This window comes from Hemitrygon akajei, chromosome 12, assembly GCF_048418815.1.
Source record: "Hemitrygon akajei chromosome 12, sHemAka1.3, whole genome shotgun sequence".
NCBI classification, from domain to species: domain Eukaryota; kingdom Metazoa; phylum Chordata; class Chondrichthyes; order Myliobatiformes; family Dasyatidae; genus Hemitrygon; species Hemitrygon akajei.
Window position 1 is genome coordinate 35,130,061 of NC_133135.1, and position 16,097 is coordinate 35,146,157.

Sequence of the window (16,097 nt, forward strand, 5' to 3'; positions counted from 1 at the left end):
ATGCTGCAGCTCCGACTGTGTCTCTTGGTCTCCTAATGTTCCCAACCTTGGCTGTGCTCCCGCTTCCTTGCGCTCTTCCTCCGAGTGTCGTTATCAAATAAAACACAACGTTCCGATACAATGTAGGTTCATTAACCTCGTCACCAATTTGTTGTGTATGTGGTCTGGTTACACAACAATGCTATTAATAAAAATGCTGGAGATGGGAGCTAAGTTTCATGGTCCTTTACTGGCAGAATCTGAACTTCAACTCACACATACGTACGTATCAATACGCGCCTAATAACGCATGCTCAATATGCGTCTAATAGCTCATTCAACGACGTGTTACTAAAACATAAAGAAGTCCCTTATTACACTGTAGGCTATACGAGACACCTCCCATTCCCTCATTTTGTTTCTGAAACTTCACTTAATTACAGTAGATTCCAGTTAATTGGGCTGTTGTTTAATTGGAACAGCTGTTTATTTAGGACAACTCTTAAAGAACAAAAAAAATCGTTAAAATAGCTGGGGTTCCCTTCGTTTATTTGGGACATTATGCTGCTTAGTTGGGACAGGAGACTATTGCCAACCAGTTTCTAACTAGCATCAGTTGCATTTGTTTTCAAAAAGCAGTGATTCTTGTTACTGATAGTTGGAAAGAAATAATCAGTAAGACAATTCAGAACCGTTTTGCTCACTGTGGTTTCAAGCCATTAGATGTTATGGACCAAATAGTATTTAAATAGCATCAGTTGTGTATGCTTATGTAGTGTTGTCAATTTGGGCCAATGGACACCTCTTCAAAAGCAGCGATTTTTGGTAATTTTGTTTTTTTATTTTCACTTTATACTGAAAGGCAATGAAGGCAGTCCATTATCTGCAGTAGGTGTCTGCACTGACTTTTGTTCACTTACAGTCAACCAAAAGAACACAGCAGCAATGAATTCTTCTGTAATGGAACTAACACAGAGCTTTATGATACTGTAGTAGTTTTGATAGTGTTATAATTTGTTCTGTATTTCATTTAATTGCATAATTAGTTACTCCATTAAACTATAGTTATGCCTTTTAACTATTTCCATGAATCAGGCTACCGTAGATGTCGGATTATAAGCCGCTACTTTTTTCCCACATTTTGAACAGCTTTGAACACTGCGGCCTTTACTACGGTGCGGCTAATGCATGATTTTTTTTCATGCCGCCAAAAACATTTTGCCTCGTAACAGTAGACCAATAAAATTGATGAGTAGTTCACAGAGGTCCAATGAAATTGTACGATAAATCAAGCGCACTTTCACAATTAAATTATTGTAAATCAGTCATTTGTACTCACCCTCATCAACATGGAAAACACTCGAAGAAAAGCATTGTGCTGCCTTTATGGCAGTTATTTAGTTTATAATATTTTCGCTTAGTAATTCATTTGTTAGTAATTTCTAGTTAAAGTTAGAAGTGTTTTAACTATATTTGTTTTCTGTACTACATCCCGGGATGCTATGACGTCACACCCGGTTTCGCCGCGTCTTGTGGGAAATACCGGTTTGCGATAAACGGGAAGGTGGGGGCGAGCGGCATTAGATCTGAGCGAACGCTGCTTTTAAGTTAAAGGCGATCAATAACTTTTCCTGGTAGGCTGCAGTATATATATTTTTTACCAGTCGTTAGGAGATATTGGAATGTTGTTCAGTAAAAAAGTATACGCAACGTAATTTGTGTGTTACCGATACGTATGTATATTTAAAAGTAGCCGCGTTACAGGCACGGTTCGAAAAAAAGCATTTGCAATATGTATTTGTTTATGTTACCATATGGATTTAATTAAAAGTTAAAAAATCCTCACGTGTAATATCTTTCTGTGTAAATATCTCATATTACAACGTGGGACACCTGCGGCCGAAAATCCGGTGCGGCTTGTACAAGTACAAAATTGATTTTCTTTCTAAAATTAGAGCCAGCGGCTTTTAATCAGGTGCGCTCTGTAGTGCGAAATCTACGGTAATTAGTGCAGCCACTTAATTGGGCCAAAATGTATTGGTCCCGATGTATCCCAATTAATCAGAATGCACCGAATTTTAAAATATAAAACTTTGCCAAATACAGTAGGCGTTCTATGCATCACAGCAGTACTTTAGAAATAGAGTTATTAAATAGTATATTTGGATCAAAAACATACATTTTGCTGAGAGTTATCAGTGTTTTTAGAAGCATGGATTTCACATGCTTAAATGTACATGTCTTATTCATCTGAGTACATTACAAAACAATGTAATCTTTAAAGGAATGACGAGTTTGCTTCCCAAGTAAGAAAAAATGTTTTTCTGTGTCATTCAAGGGCTTCAACCTTTAAACTTTTGTTTAAAACTATGTTTAGTTTCAAACTCGTTGGTAGAAATATTTATTTTTCATCTTTCTTTGAGGCAAGCACTTATTTTTACCAAAAAGTTTGAAACTAAATTCTTTTCAAGCTAAAGTTAACAGTTCAAGTCCTTGAATGTCTTGGTTGATGATTGGTTTTGGGTTTGGTTTTAGTTATTAGGTTAATAGGTTTTCAGCTATCTTACCAGCTTTCCTGCATCACCTGAATACTATATCAGTGAAGTGCAAACTCTTCAACAGGATTGCATCAACAATTACTTTCAAATCTGTTGACGTTGTGATATTGACAACTGTGAGTTTTTATGTTTCTTTTTCATGGTAGATAAAGGATTACTTCTGACTAGTAAAGGATTACTTCAACTGGCACAGAAAGCTTGGTTGAGGTTTACGAGTTTCCCACTTGGAAATTATGCAGGGTCAACCAGTTATCTCCAATGCACAGCACCTTAAGCCATATATCAGTTTGATTCTTTTTTTGAAATTTCTAAAGTTATTTTGATATGTAGGTTTAAATAAACATACAGAATATACTCTAGCATCCTATCCCATTCTTGTTCTGCATATTACAAATCCAAAATAAATATATCACAACAAGACATTTGAAATCTACAATAGACCTTAACACATGAAAAAACTAAATATCAGGTGAAAAACTGTTAACAGAACAAAAATAACTGCATTATACAATGTTTAAAAATTGTAGTTCTTTCAACAGCCTGGTGAAGCTGGTCCTTTTTTTCCTCCTTATGTAACCTTTATATGCATTTCAGATTTACTAGTGGTTTTCTGACCCCCAGATTTAAATCATTATAAATTCATAGCACCATCAGTCACTATGTCCATTTCTGCCTTTTGCCCATCAACACTAGTGAAATTTGCCAACATTAGGACAATGCCTTGCCTATTTAAGTGTTGGTTTCAGTATTTCTTAAATGTAACAATTGTATTAACATCTGTTCAGGAAGTGCATTCCAGATACCAACCACTCTGCGTAAAAACGAAACATCCCTCTGAATTCCTTTAAATCTCTGCTAGTTTGTTATTGATACCCCACAGTGGGTAAAAGATTTGTCTGTCTATCCTGTCTGTGCCTCTCATAAAATTGTTTGCTCTCAAGTCGCTCCTCAGCCTCCTTTGTTCCAGAGAAAGCAAACCCAGTTTATCCAATTTCTCTCCATAACTAAAGTATTCCGATACAAGGCAATGGTGAGGTGAGGGCCTCTGTTGATCAGGGTTGACCATGGATATTGCATCCCAGCTGGCTAGATATGCAATACTGGGCAGTACGATATGGAGAGCAAGCTGTTGCCGTGTAGCAAGCTCTCCCTTTCCAAGAATCTGATGAACCCAAAGGGACGACAGAGACCGATACAGTTTGGTACCAACAGTGTTGCAGGCTTCACCATTGGTACCAGCAGTGTTGCAGAATTCAGCAATGCCATTCAGCATTGAACTTAATGTAGGACTGCCTTAGGGACTCCAGCCCTGGATTTTTCCCTCAGGGCTTACTCCCGAAACCTTTCCCTTGAGTGGGTATGAACGCAAGGTAATGGAGGTTTGAGATCAGAGCTTTCCTTCTCTTCGATGAGCTGCCATCCACAGCTGATGAGCCCCATTTGCCCCTTCTAAGCCACACATGAAGGCCAGCAGCTGGATTTTGTTGTCATAAGTTATTTGCAGAGCACGCCATTGGGATCATTTAATAGGTAGTGGGAGCTTGTCCCCAGTACCACCGCCCCACCCCCACCCCCGACTATAACAACTTAAGGAATACAGGCAATATATTGGTTATAAACATAAGAGATTCTGTAGATGTTGGAAATTCAGAGCAACATGCACAAAATGCCAGAGGAACTCAGCAGGTCAGGCAGCATCTATGGAGAGGAATAACAGTTGGCATTTCAGACCAAGACCATTCGACAGGACAACCTTCCGGTGAATCTCCTCTGTAGAGTCTCTAGTACAAACATAGCATTACTGTAGCACAGCAAACAGAACTGGATATAATACTCCAAGTATGGTCTAACTAGTGTTTTTTTTTCATTCAGTTGCAACATAATGATCTCATTCTTACATTTTGTCCCCTGACCTATGAAGGCAGATAAGCCATATGCCTTCTCCACCAGTCTATCAACAGTGTTCCCACTTTCAAATGCTAGATTTGTTGTGTGTTTTTTATTGTTAATTTCATGGATATTGGTGTGCAGGTAAAATATCCAAACTAAAGGATGAAATGAAACAATGCTGAGAAATCTGATCAACAGGGAAAAGGGGGAAGAACAGCAATAGACTTATTTTATCCAAAATGTTTTGGTGCCATAAAGCCAAGTGATAGTAGAAAGAAATCTTCCTTGGTGAAATATAATTCTGTATCCCAGACTAAGTGGTTCTTCTATATTGCAGGGTAATGAAATTTGTCTTTTTAACAAAGGTTGTTTGCAATTAGTTATTACACTGTTGTACTAAAATATTACAGCAATGCCGTTATTGAAATTGCAGCCTAATGTTTAAATTGTTTCTGGTAAATAGCCCTTCTGGTGAGGATGAAGCTGCAAGATCAGATGTTTAATTTTGGGCTGGATTTTAGCAATGGAGTTGTGCTATAATGGGGTGACAAGGAATACTTCAAAAACAAAGTAATTGCTGCTTGAATTTTTTTCAGATATCCGAGGATGCACATAAAAACCTCACTCATGGATGCCCATCTGTATTGCATGAAGAAATGGATTCTGGATTTCCTTGTAGAAAACAAGTAAGAAAGAAAAGTACCCTTATTTTTACTAACGAGAAAAGCTGCAGATGCTGGAAATCGGAGCTACACACACAAAATGCTGGAGGAACTCAGCAGGCCAGGCAACAGAATCAGAATCAGGTTTATTATCACTGGCATAATTTGTTAACTTAGGATCAATTCAATGCAATACATTATCTAGCAGAGAGAGAAAAAAATAAAATGGAAGTAATAATAATAATCAATAACAAATCAATTACGTATATTGAATAGATTAAAAATGTGCAAAAACAGAAATACTGTATATTTTTTTAAAAAGTGAGGTAGTGTCCAAGGATTCAATAATCTGTGGAAAAAAAGTAGAGTCGACGTTTCGGGCCTCTCGAAGGATTTCCTGGCCTGTTGAGTTCCTCCAGCATTTTGTGTGTGTTGCTTTGATTTCCACCATCTGCAGATTCTCTTTTGTTTGGCATCTGCTTTGCTTGTTTATCATAAATTTCTGAATTTTTCAATTAAGTGAAGACCTGTGGAAGTCAGAGTTCAAAAGCATGTCATTGACAAGCATCAGAAAGGATTAATGTCAATCCTGTTCTTGGTATTACTGTAAGTCTGAGTGTTTGAGGCCATGATGCTGTTCAGCTTATTGTTAAGGCGGCAAAATCTATTGAGATATGTATTCACAGTAGGAAAAAAAAGTAATGGTAAATAAAAGAAAATATCAAGAAAAAAACTTGACAAGTCTTGAATTCCCATTTTACTGCAGACAAATCAAATCTATTTGGAATTTTTCTTTTAATTGGTCAGAACCGATTTAGATTGATACAAATGGCAGAGGCCTCATAAAATCATAAAAGGAACTTGCATTTAAATGATACCTTTCACTCTCTCAGGAGATTCCAATATGCTTCACAACTAAACTACTACTGAAGTTTAGTCACTGTTTTCAGAAATTTCACTATGATGCAAATGATAGTTTGTTTCAACATTGCGTGCTTGTTCACTGCTCTGCAAAAGTTGGGAATGTGATGGAGGTCAGATGCTTATCCTGCTGTCCATTCCTGGATTTTCTGTCATGTCTAGGAGCAGTTTGTAACCTGTTAAGCATGACAGGCTGAATGTGTTTTGTATCTGGCACCACTGCTTTGTGCCAAATATTTTGTGCATCTTCATTTCTTTGAGTGGATGTTATAAAGTAAGATCGCCTAAATTTCTTAATTACTTTTCCTTACTTCATAGTGTCTTTGATTTAATTAACAATATGTTCATGCCTTTTGAATATATATAATTTATTATTTCAAATTTTTTCAACTTTTTACAAATGTCCATGTTTATCATTTGGAAACATTGACATAACTTTCTGTCAACAGGGTTAGAAAGTGGAGTTGTGATCATGCAATGTGGCTACTGATTGTGATTAGCTCATTTGAAATGATAGGAACAGCAGAGGCAATGACCACAATTTGCAAGCCAATATTAGGGTCGATATTATCTGACACATTTTCCTGCAAATATATTCAAAAGTTTTCTTCTAATCCTCTTTGAAGCTGAGTTGCATTGTGAATATAGTAACTTTATTTGCCAGCTGGTGGTGTAGCGGCATCAGCACCAGACATTGAGGTGAATGGTCCCAAATTTGAATCCAACTGACTCTTGGCATGCTTTCCATTTTGCTGGGCTGAGCATCGAGCTAGCAACTTGGCCTTGTAAGACAAAAAGTCAAATTCTACGGAAATGGTAAAAATGTCGCCGGATGCACCACAAGTCGCAAAAAGGAACAATATACTTTGCATCAGGCGATCCCTTGATGGAATAATCTATCAAGTGAAGCCTTGTGTAAAGTACACAATCAGTTAGATTTGAGCTACTGTATGTCCATCAAGCTTTGTAACTTTCAAATTTCCATGTCTTACTTGAAGAACAAAAAAATAAAAATTACAGAAACTAATATTCTGAATAAAAATTTAAGTTAATAAAAATAATCACCTGGTCAGACAACATCCATGAAAAGAGAAGCAATTCAAATTTGGTTTGAAAACTCATCATTGGTATGGAACATCAGCCTGATAGGCAAACTCTCTCTCTTTCTATTGATGCTGCCTACGCCAGAGAGCATTTCCAGGCTTTGTTTTTATTTCATATATCCAGTGTCTGCAGTGCTGCAGTGTCTTGAAAATAATTTCCTGCTGGTTTCATAGAAGCATTCTTAACAACAGAATGATTGATTTTAAGTCTTAGATTTACTACTTTTACATAGGTTGAAAGGAAAGGTTTGCAGCAAGCTTTTCCTTTACATCAGAGTTGAGCATTATGTGGGATAATACCCTTATCCTTAGATCTTGTGTATTGTTTACTGAAAGATGGTAACTTTAGAAAGTCTAAGGACAAGGATAGCCAGCTTTGTTCAATGAGTCTGTCACTTCTTGAGTGATTTTGATACTTGACAGCTCCTATATCCTTCAACCCTCCTTTCCCTATAAATCATTATTACTACTCTCCAGATGGTACCTTTATTATGTAATTCCAGGGTTTTAAGAATGATAATTTTACCACTCCCAAAGAGTTTTTAAGAAGGAGATTTGACTGCCTGTATGCTTTCCCAAATAAACATAATGAAAATGGAATCATATTACCACAAGGACTGTAAAGAATTGAGACAGAATATTGTGAAATTCTATTTAAGTTTTTTTTAACATGTATACTACTTTCTCAAATGTGTTTACTTAGGCCTACAAAAGAGTTTCTGTTTCATTGAAACTATTCAGTAATGTATCTTTCCAAGTTTTCATTTTGCTGTTAATGTAAAACTGTACAGAAATAAACTTAACTATACAAATGTTTATATAAATTCTGAAATTTTAGTAACAATAAAAGCAGTCAGAATGAAATATCTATTTAATAAGACCAAACATACGGTATGCAGATGTCTAGCAGGTATTCATGGTCTAAACTCGAACCTCTCTTTGAAATTTATTATTTCTTTAACGAATCTTCCAGGCAGCTGTATTTAGACCACCTGAAAGAGTATCTAATTTTGCTAATCTCTTCCATTCTTAAAGGGCACGCTAAAGAGCCTAACAGTTGTGATAAAGGAGCATTCAAGGAAAACTAATAGTTTAGTCTGGACCTTCAGTGTAAATCTAGCAGAACAGCAGGAGCATATATGCCATAGGACGTTCTGGCATACATATGTAAAAAAACAATTGATTTGCATAAAGGTTACTGAAGAGGGCTTATGAATCTTTCACTTCCATTCATAATAATGGCCCATAATAAGCTAAATTGTCTAGGAAACATTTACGTTATTGTTAGCTGCCCATTTGCTCTTATGGGCAAACGCTAGTGGTCTGGGTATATAATAAGCCAGTTGAAATAGAAAGGATATACTTTATATGTTACTATAATATCTGCATGTACTTCATATTTTCCTGTAAATAATAACAACCTTTCTAGTTGTTGTGCTATTGTATGTTAAAAATGAAAAACCAATACCTGTACAAGATTAATATGAAAATAACTACTTAACTATTCTGATTTTGTTCATCTTCTTTGGGGCACTGAAAATTATGCAAAGTTCCGTATTCTTTTCTAACACAGGCAAGAATCTGAGGCCCTTTTCTGTTGGATTGATAAGAAGAAACTTGGCAGATAATTAGTGTTAACAAAGAAAGAAGAGAACAAAGCCTGGGAACGGAGCAGTCAGCTTAATAATTGTGAAGGAAATGATAGGGGTAACATCCCGATTCAAATACGGGAATTCAGCAATGTTGTTTGCCATGGGTAGGAAGTTCGATCTGTCTTGTTGGAATTAATCATTGCAGCTTGCTTCAATGATGGAAATGTTCATTTGCATTTGAAATTATCCAGGTCCTACTGCATAAACTGAATATAATAGTGGGGAGATTATGTTGTAGTTAATAGGACATTACCAAGATCATATTTGGCTGTTTACTAAACTAATGTCTACAATAGGTAAGTTGTCTTAAGAGACAAGACAAGGCTTGTATCCACTGGAGTTTAGAAGAAAAGTAGATTTTGGAGGGAGTCAATCTAGAACTTAAAGATTAGCTTTTTTGCCATATTTCATGCAGTGAAATCTGTCATTTGTGTCATTGTGATGTAGGGGGGTAGCTTGTAAGTAAAGCCACGCTTCTGGCATCCACACAGCATACCCACAATTTACTAACCATACCCCATATATCTTTTTTGATTGTTGGAGAAAACCAGAGCACCTGAATGAGATGCACGGTAATTGAGAGAACATATAAACTCTTTCTATCGCTGGCACTATAAAGCACTACACTAACCACTATGCTGTACTAGGGGCCATAGTGTGAATTTAATTACCTGATTAAAAATATGAGTGCTGCTGATTCAGGTCACTTTGCTTATTTATGCAAGGCATTAAATGCATATTATATCTCTGTATAATGGATACCTGTGGTTCTTAGGAAAATGGTTGTTTATTGTGTAAGAAGAATTTGTTACTGGGAAGGTTTAAAATTGCATTTTATCTTATTTAATGCAGGGTAACAAAAACAGAGTCAAACCCCACGTTGTCAGTGTCATGCGAAATCTGATAAACTGCGCCGACCAAAATGGCAGCAATCATCAGACTGAAGCAAGGTTAGCTTCAATGTTGAGCCTGATGCAGAACATATTTCCTGTTACTAATATGAAATTTAAAAAAGTCTTGTACTTTCCCAATGAGGATTGGTTAGTGTCAGAGTTAAGAATCAATTTAAATAAGATAGCTTGTGTCCTTTTGTTTGTTAGCAGATTGGTGCGTCTGCGTCCTGTGATTTAAAATGGTAAATGAGTAGCTGTGGCCTTCAGCTTTCAATCATAAACCAGACAATTCTGGTTTCACTCAGCTCTAAAGCTTTTAAAACAGGTCTTGCACATTACAGTAAGTTTATATTTCCCATTTCTGAGACAGCACTTTGGCTTTTTCAGAATCCGGTTTAATATCATGTGCATATGTTGGAAATTTGTTGTTTTAATGCAGTAGTACATTGCAATATATAATAATAAAAAACTATAAATTACAGTAAGTAAGTATAAAGAATTAAATAAGTAGTGCAAACAGACAGGAAATAAATGAGTTAATATTCATGGATTCATTTTCCATTTAGAAATCTAATAGCAGACAGAAAGAAGCTGTTCCTGAAACATTGATTGTGTATCTTCAGGCTCTGGTACCACCTCCTCAATTGTAGCAATGAGAAGAGGACAGGTCCCGGATGATGAGGGGTCATTAATGATGGATGCTGCCTTTTTCAGGCATCACAGTTTGAAGATTTCCTCGACGCTGGGGAGGCTAGTGCCCATGATGGGGTTAGCTGAAATTACAACTTCCTGCAGCTTTTTCTGATCCTGTGCAGTGGCCCCTCCATACCAGATGGTGATGCCTCCATTCAGAATGCTCTCCATGGTACATCTGTAGAAATTTGCGAGTATCTTTGGTGACATACCAAATCTCCTCAGACTCCTAATGAAATATAGCCATTGTTGTGCCTCCTTTGCAATTGCATGGACATGTTAGGCCCAGGATAGAACTTCAGAGATGTTGACACCCAGGAACTTAAAGCTACTCACGCTTTCACTGCTGTTCCCTTGATGAGAACTGGTGTGTCCCCTTCCTGAAGTCCACAATCACTTCCTTGGTCTTACTGAAGTTGAGTGCAAAGTTGTTGTTGTGATAGCACTCAACCTGTTGATCTCTCATGCTCCTGTACATCGCCTCATCACCATCTGAAATTCTGCCAACAATAGTTATGTCATCGGCAAATTTATAAATAGCGTTTGAGCTGTGCCTAGCTGCGCAGTCGTGGGTGTAGAGGGAGTAGAGCAGTGGGCTTAGCGCAAATCTTCAAGGTGTACCAGTGTTGATTGTCAGCAAGGTGGAGATATTGTTTCCACTCCGCACTGACTGTGGTGAGAAAGTTAAGGATTCAGTTGCAGAGGGAGGTACAGAGGCCCAAATTTTGGAGCTTGTTCTTTAGAACTGAGGGTGTGATTGTGTTGAACACTGAGCTGCTATCAATAAACTGCAGTCTGATGTAGGCATTACTATTGCCCAGGTGATCCAAGGCCAGTTGGAGAGCCAGCAAGATAGCATCCATTGTAGACTTATTGTGGTTTTAGGCAAATTACAGCAGGTCCGGGTCCTTGCTTAGGCAAGAATTGTTTCTAGCAGTGAGTGACCAACCTCTCAAAGTGCTTCATCACATTAGATGTTAGTGGCACTGGATGAAAGTCGTTGAGGCAGCTGATCCTGCTCTTCTTCGGCGCATATAATTGTCACACTTTCGAAGCAGGTGGAAACCTCCACCTGCAGCTGTCAGAGATTGATGGTGTCCTTGAACACTCCTGTCAATTGGTTGGCACAAGTTTTCAGAGCCCTACCAGGTATATCATCAGGGCCTGATGCCTTGCGGGTATTCATCCTTTGAAAGAGGTTCTGGCATTGGCCTCCGAGGCAGAGGATTGCAAGACACTGCAGTGATTCGCACAGATGTAATTTTATTCTTCCTTTCAAAGCGTGCATGAAAACCACTGAGCTCCTCTGAGAATGAAGCATTTCAGCCATTCACGTTGTTAGCTTTCACTATGTAGCAATTTTAAAACCATGTTAATGATTTATTTCGGTCCTAATGTGGAACTTGCTTTATTTCGGCCTGTTCTTATCCCATAGAACTTCCTTCTCTCCTCCTTGACTTCTGCTCTTTCTCTGCTTCACCTCACCACCCCTATCACAGAAATTTCCTCTATCCTGCTTTGCTCCTCCACTTTCTCAGCAATTTAAAATATTTTTGGTTTCTAAATTTTCCTGGTTCTGGTGCAACATCATTGATCTGAAATGTTCACTCTGTTTCGATCTTCACAGACACTGCCAGATGTACTACTAATATTTCCCACTACTATGACAGCCTTAGTCCAAACATTGCTTATGGTAAATGTGTCATTAGATACTAGAATAAACTACAGAATGTTTTAATTGATGTTGCTTCTGTATATCAGTCCAAATTAAGATCCCTTTATCTTAGTAACACTTGATTGTTTACTGATGCAAAAGTGATTTAACTGTTATGCTTTGTTAATAATCCAATAGTTTGTGTTTGGATTTGTAGGTATAACTAAATACTGTATGCCATGTTTATAAGGATTAATTGAAAACATAGAAGCAGATGTAATATATGGGCTTTCAAGCCTGTCTGAATAATCAGAATGGAATAGGTTGATCCTACACTCCCAATCCACTTTTCTGTCTGACCTTTTCCACTCTGCTTAACTGCTGAGAATCCCTTTTACGAACTTCCGGTAAGATGGCGATTGTTTAGCTGCTCTGAACTTTTGTTCCGTTACTGTCGCTATCTTTGCACTAAATGTCTCCATTTTTTAAACCTTAGTTAGGAATTATTTCGGTATCTCTTACTTGCCTGTGAATATATCTAACTTACAATGTCTAGCAAGAGTTCTAAATCCGGGAGAAAAGAAGCTATGACCCCATCGGACGAGACGATGGTTGCGCTTGGAAAGCTCCGAGACGAAATCTTAAAGGAATTTAAAATCGCTTTCAAACAGTTAGAAGACAAACTGGATCGGATCAACGATAAAGTGGACAAACATGCTGAACACTTATCTCGCATCGATTCGACTTCTGAAGATTTAGAAAGTCGTGTTCGATACTTGGAGACTCTCTGTTCCAGTTTAGAGGAAAAATCTAACAAACTTCTTTCCAAAATGGTGGATCCCGAAAATCGCAGTAGACGCTGCAATATCAGAATTCTGGGATTGCCAGAGGCGACCGAAAAGGGATCAACCGTGAAGTTTTTCGCCGAGTTTCTCTGTGAGTTATTCGGGAAAGATTTGCTTCTGAAGCCGTCCGAGCTCGAACGGGCACACAGAGTTTACGTTCCCCCCGGAATTCTGGGCTCCCGCCCGCGACCAGTAATCTTGTGTTTCCATCAATACCAGGTAAAACACAGTCTGATCGTAGAGGCGCGTCGCAGGGGGTCGCTTCCTTTCAAGGATACAACCATTCGCTTTGTGGAAGATCTTGCACCCCAGACCTTAAAGATGCGCGCTGTTTAAAGGCACAGTGAAAGTGCTTTTTGATTGTGGTTTCAAACCTTCCCTTCGTAATCCTGCCGATCTACGAATCAAGCTTAATACCGGGAAATACAAGTGGTTCAAATCAGCGAAGGAAGCTGAAGCGTTTGTGGCAAGTCTTCCGGCTATCCAGTCATCTTCGGAATCTGATCGGACCTCCTAAAATGGTGGATAAGTACTCCTCATGGTAAAATTACTTTCTCTGGACTCGGAATTCACTTGAATCACTCAGACATTATTCATTGAAACTTTAAGGGCTGTTGACAATCTCTCCCGGGATTTGGTGTGTGTGTAATCTATTTTTATTCTTGTATAACTTTACCTACAGAGTTCTACAACTAACTCTAACTTGTTTTGGAGGTTCGAAGTCTTTAGTGAAGGCCTCCCTGTTTGTCGGTTCACAGTTCAACTGCTGATTTATTTTTCCTTTGTTTTAAATATTTATTTATTTTATCTTTTTCTTTTCTTCACCCCTTTTTTCTAATCTCTGAATTTTTTTCTCCCTTCTCTGTAAATGGTTGATAAATACTCGCCTTGAATTTATAATTTTCCCCTTCCTCTTCTTTTTTCTTTTTCCTTCTTACCTTTTTTTTCCCTTTCTCTTACTTTATTCTTCTATAATTTTTCGCGGGTAGGTTAGTTTTGGTTTTCTTCCAATTTTCTCTGTATTAAGTTTTATATTTCTGCAGAAGGTATTCTAATCTGTAGTTATGTTTTCTAGTGCATAAACTAGTTATTATTTGCTATAGTATTTATACGGAACTGTTGATAATGACACAGATCTGTAAGTTGTATTTGGGTTAATTTTTTTGGTAGAGCTAGCTACTTGTTTTGGTAGCCGTCTAGTTTTGGGTTGTGCGGGTGGGGTGGATTTTCCAGTTCCAGCATCTCTTTATTGCTTAGGACATGTTTATATTTTGACCTTACGAATCTATGTTTACATCTCTGCTCCCAGACTGCTATTGTACTGCTTGACTTTTTATATGCCTGCTGCCTTTTATGCATTAGTAATTGATAATGGTTAGTGCACTTAAATTCGTGAGCTAGAATGTAAAGGGATTGAACCACCCTGTTAAAAGGAGGAAGGTATTCTCACATATTAAACAACTCAAAGCTGACATTGCTTTCCTCCAAGAAACTCATATTCGTTGTTTTGATAACTCCCGGCTTCTGTCAAAGTGGGCGGGTCAGCATTTTCATTCATCCTTTGCCGCTAAAGCTAGGGGAGTTTCCATTCTTATTAACTCAAATATTCCTTTTGAACTCCATAATAAAATATCTGATACAAATGGCCGTTTTATTATTGTTTCTGGTAAACTATATAACACTAAAGTTGCACTAGCAAACCTGTATGCCCCCAACTTTGATGATGTTAACTTTTTTGAACGGTTTTTTCCCTCACTACCAGACTTAAACTCATACTCTCTTATACTGGGTGGTGACTTCAACTGTTGGTTGGATCCTAAACTGGACCGATCGTCCTCTGTTACCAGATCACCTACTAAATCTGCCTTAGCTATTCAATCGTTTCTCTCTAATTTTGGTATCTCTGATATATGGTGTTTCCTCCATCCTATGGAGAGAGATTATTCTTTTTTCTCACATGTTCACCATACCTTCACTAGAATTGACTATTTCTTACTCGATAACCAACTTATCCCATTTGCCCACTCTTGTGAGTATCAGAGTATACTGATTTCTGACCATGCCCCAATTACACTCTCTCTGAACTTTCCTGGCCTCCCTCAGAGGAACAAACACTGGCGGTTCGATTCAACTTTATTATCGGATGATGATTTCGTAAAATTTATTAAGGACCAGATAACCTTTTATTTTAACACAAATACATCACCTGAAGTGCCATCCCAGATTGTCTGGGATGCCATGAAAGCATATCTGAGGGGTCAAATAATCTCTAACACAGCAAATCTCAATAGAAGATCCCGTGCAGATCGAGCAGACCTCATTAACCAGATTAAAGATTTGGATCAAATATATGCCCAAACTAAGAACCCTGAATTATACAAGAAGCGCGTTGCTTAACTGCTGAGAGGACAATGGTCAAATTAATTTCTAACAGAGTACTTACTGCCAAGGTGTGAGAGAATGGCTGGGGTTGGCTCCTCCTGGGAATAAGTATTTTACCTTTTGTTTTACATAGGGCCACAGAAAAGTATGATATTATGTCAGGCATCCTGCATTTTTAATCCCTTGCATGTAATTTCAGCACACCAGAATGTTATTAAAAGCATGCTAGGTCTGAAGAGCACTTCTGTTTATTGGTAATGAAAATGTTTCTCTTCAAAGGTCTTTCACATCAATCCGTGGTGAATTGATTCCGTATCTAGTCCAAAAGCAGTTTGTTTCGCCTAATTCTGCTCAGCTTTCTAAAGATAATATAAATGAAGATCAGAAGAAAACCTCAAAGCCTGCAGGTATGTTGTGTATATATGCATGAGTAATAGGTCTTCTAATTGTATAAATCCCAGCACAAAACATCCTTAATGATCAGACTGTGGAAAATATGGATCACTTCTCATGTCAAGTGCCTGATGGTGAAATTCGCCACCAGCTTTAGTGTGCCAGGACAGCTTATGACTGACTGGGTAAAAGTGTTTAAAGTCAACACTTCAGTCCAACCTTTATGTTTGTGGTGATCCACTCTCCTATATGCCTTGGAGACATGGATAACCTACAACATTACTCCAAAACACTGAAGAAGTCTTCTTTGCAAAATCTTCCAAATCCACTGGCAAGATGTATGAACCTCCCCAAGGCCAGAATTCCCAACACTCAGTTGCCGATCATACTCCGTGAGTTCTAATTCTCGGGATACCGTTCGGTTGCTTGATACCATACTACTTAAAAATAACAAAGGACTCGCCTTTAAGCT

General features: G+C 37.9%; 1 protein-coding gene across 1 annotated transcript in view; it reads left to right on the forward strand.

Moving 5' to 3' along the window:
- The window catches only part of eif2b3 (eukaryotic translation initiation factor 2B, subunit 3 gamma), a 135,496-nt gene that overhangs the window by 65,073 nt on the left and 54,326 nt on the right, over window positions 1-16,097 (forward strand). Inside the window, exons 6-7 of the mRNA XM_073062893.1 lie at window positions 5,024-5,113; window positions 15,512-15,639. Of these exons, the coding sequence (XP_072918994.1) occupies window positions 5,024-5,113; window positions 15,512-15,639 (218 nt within the window). The remainder of the gene's footprint in view (window positions 1-5,023; window positions 5,114-15,511; window positions 15,640-16,097) is intronic.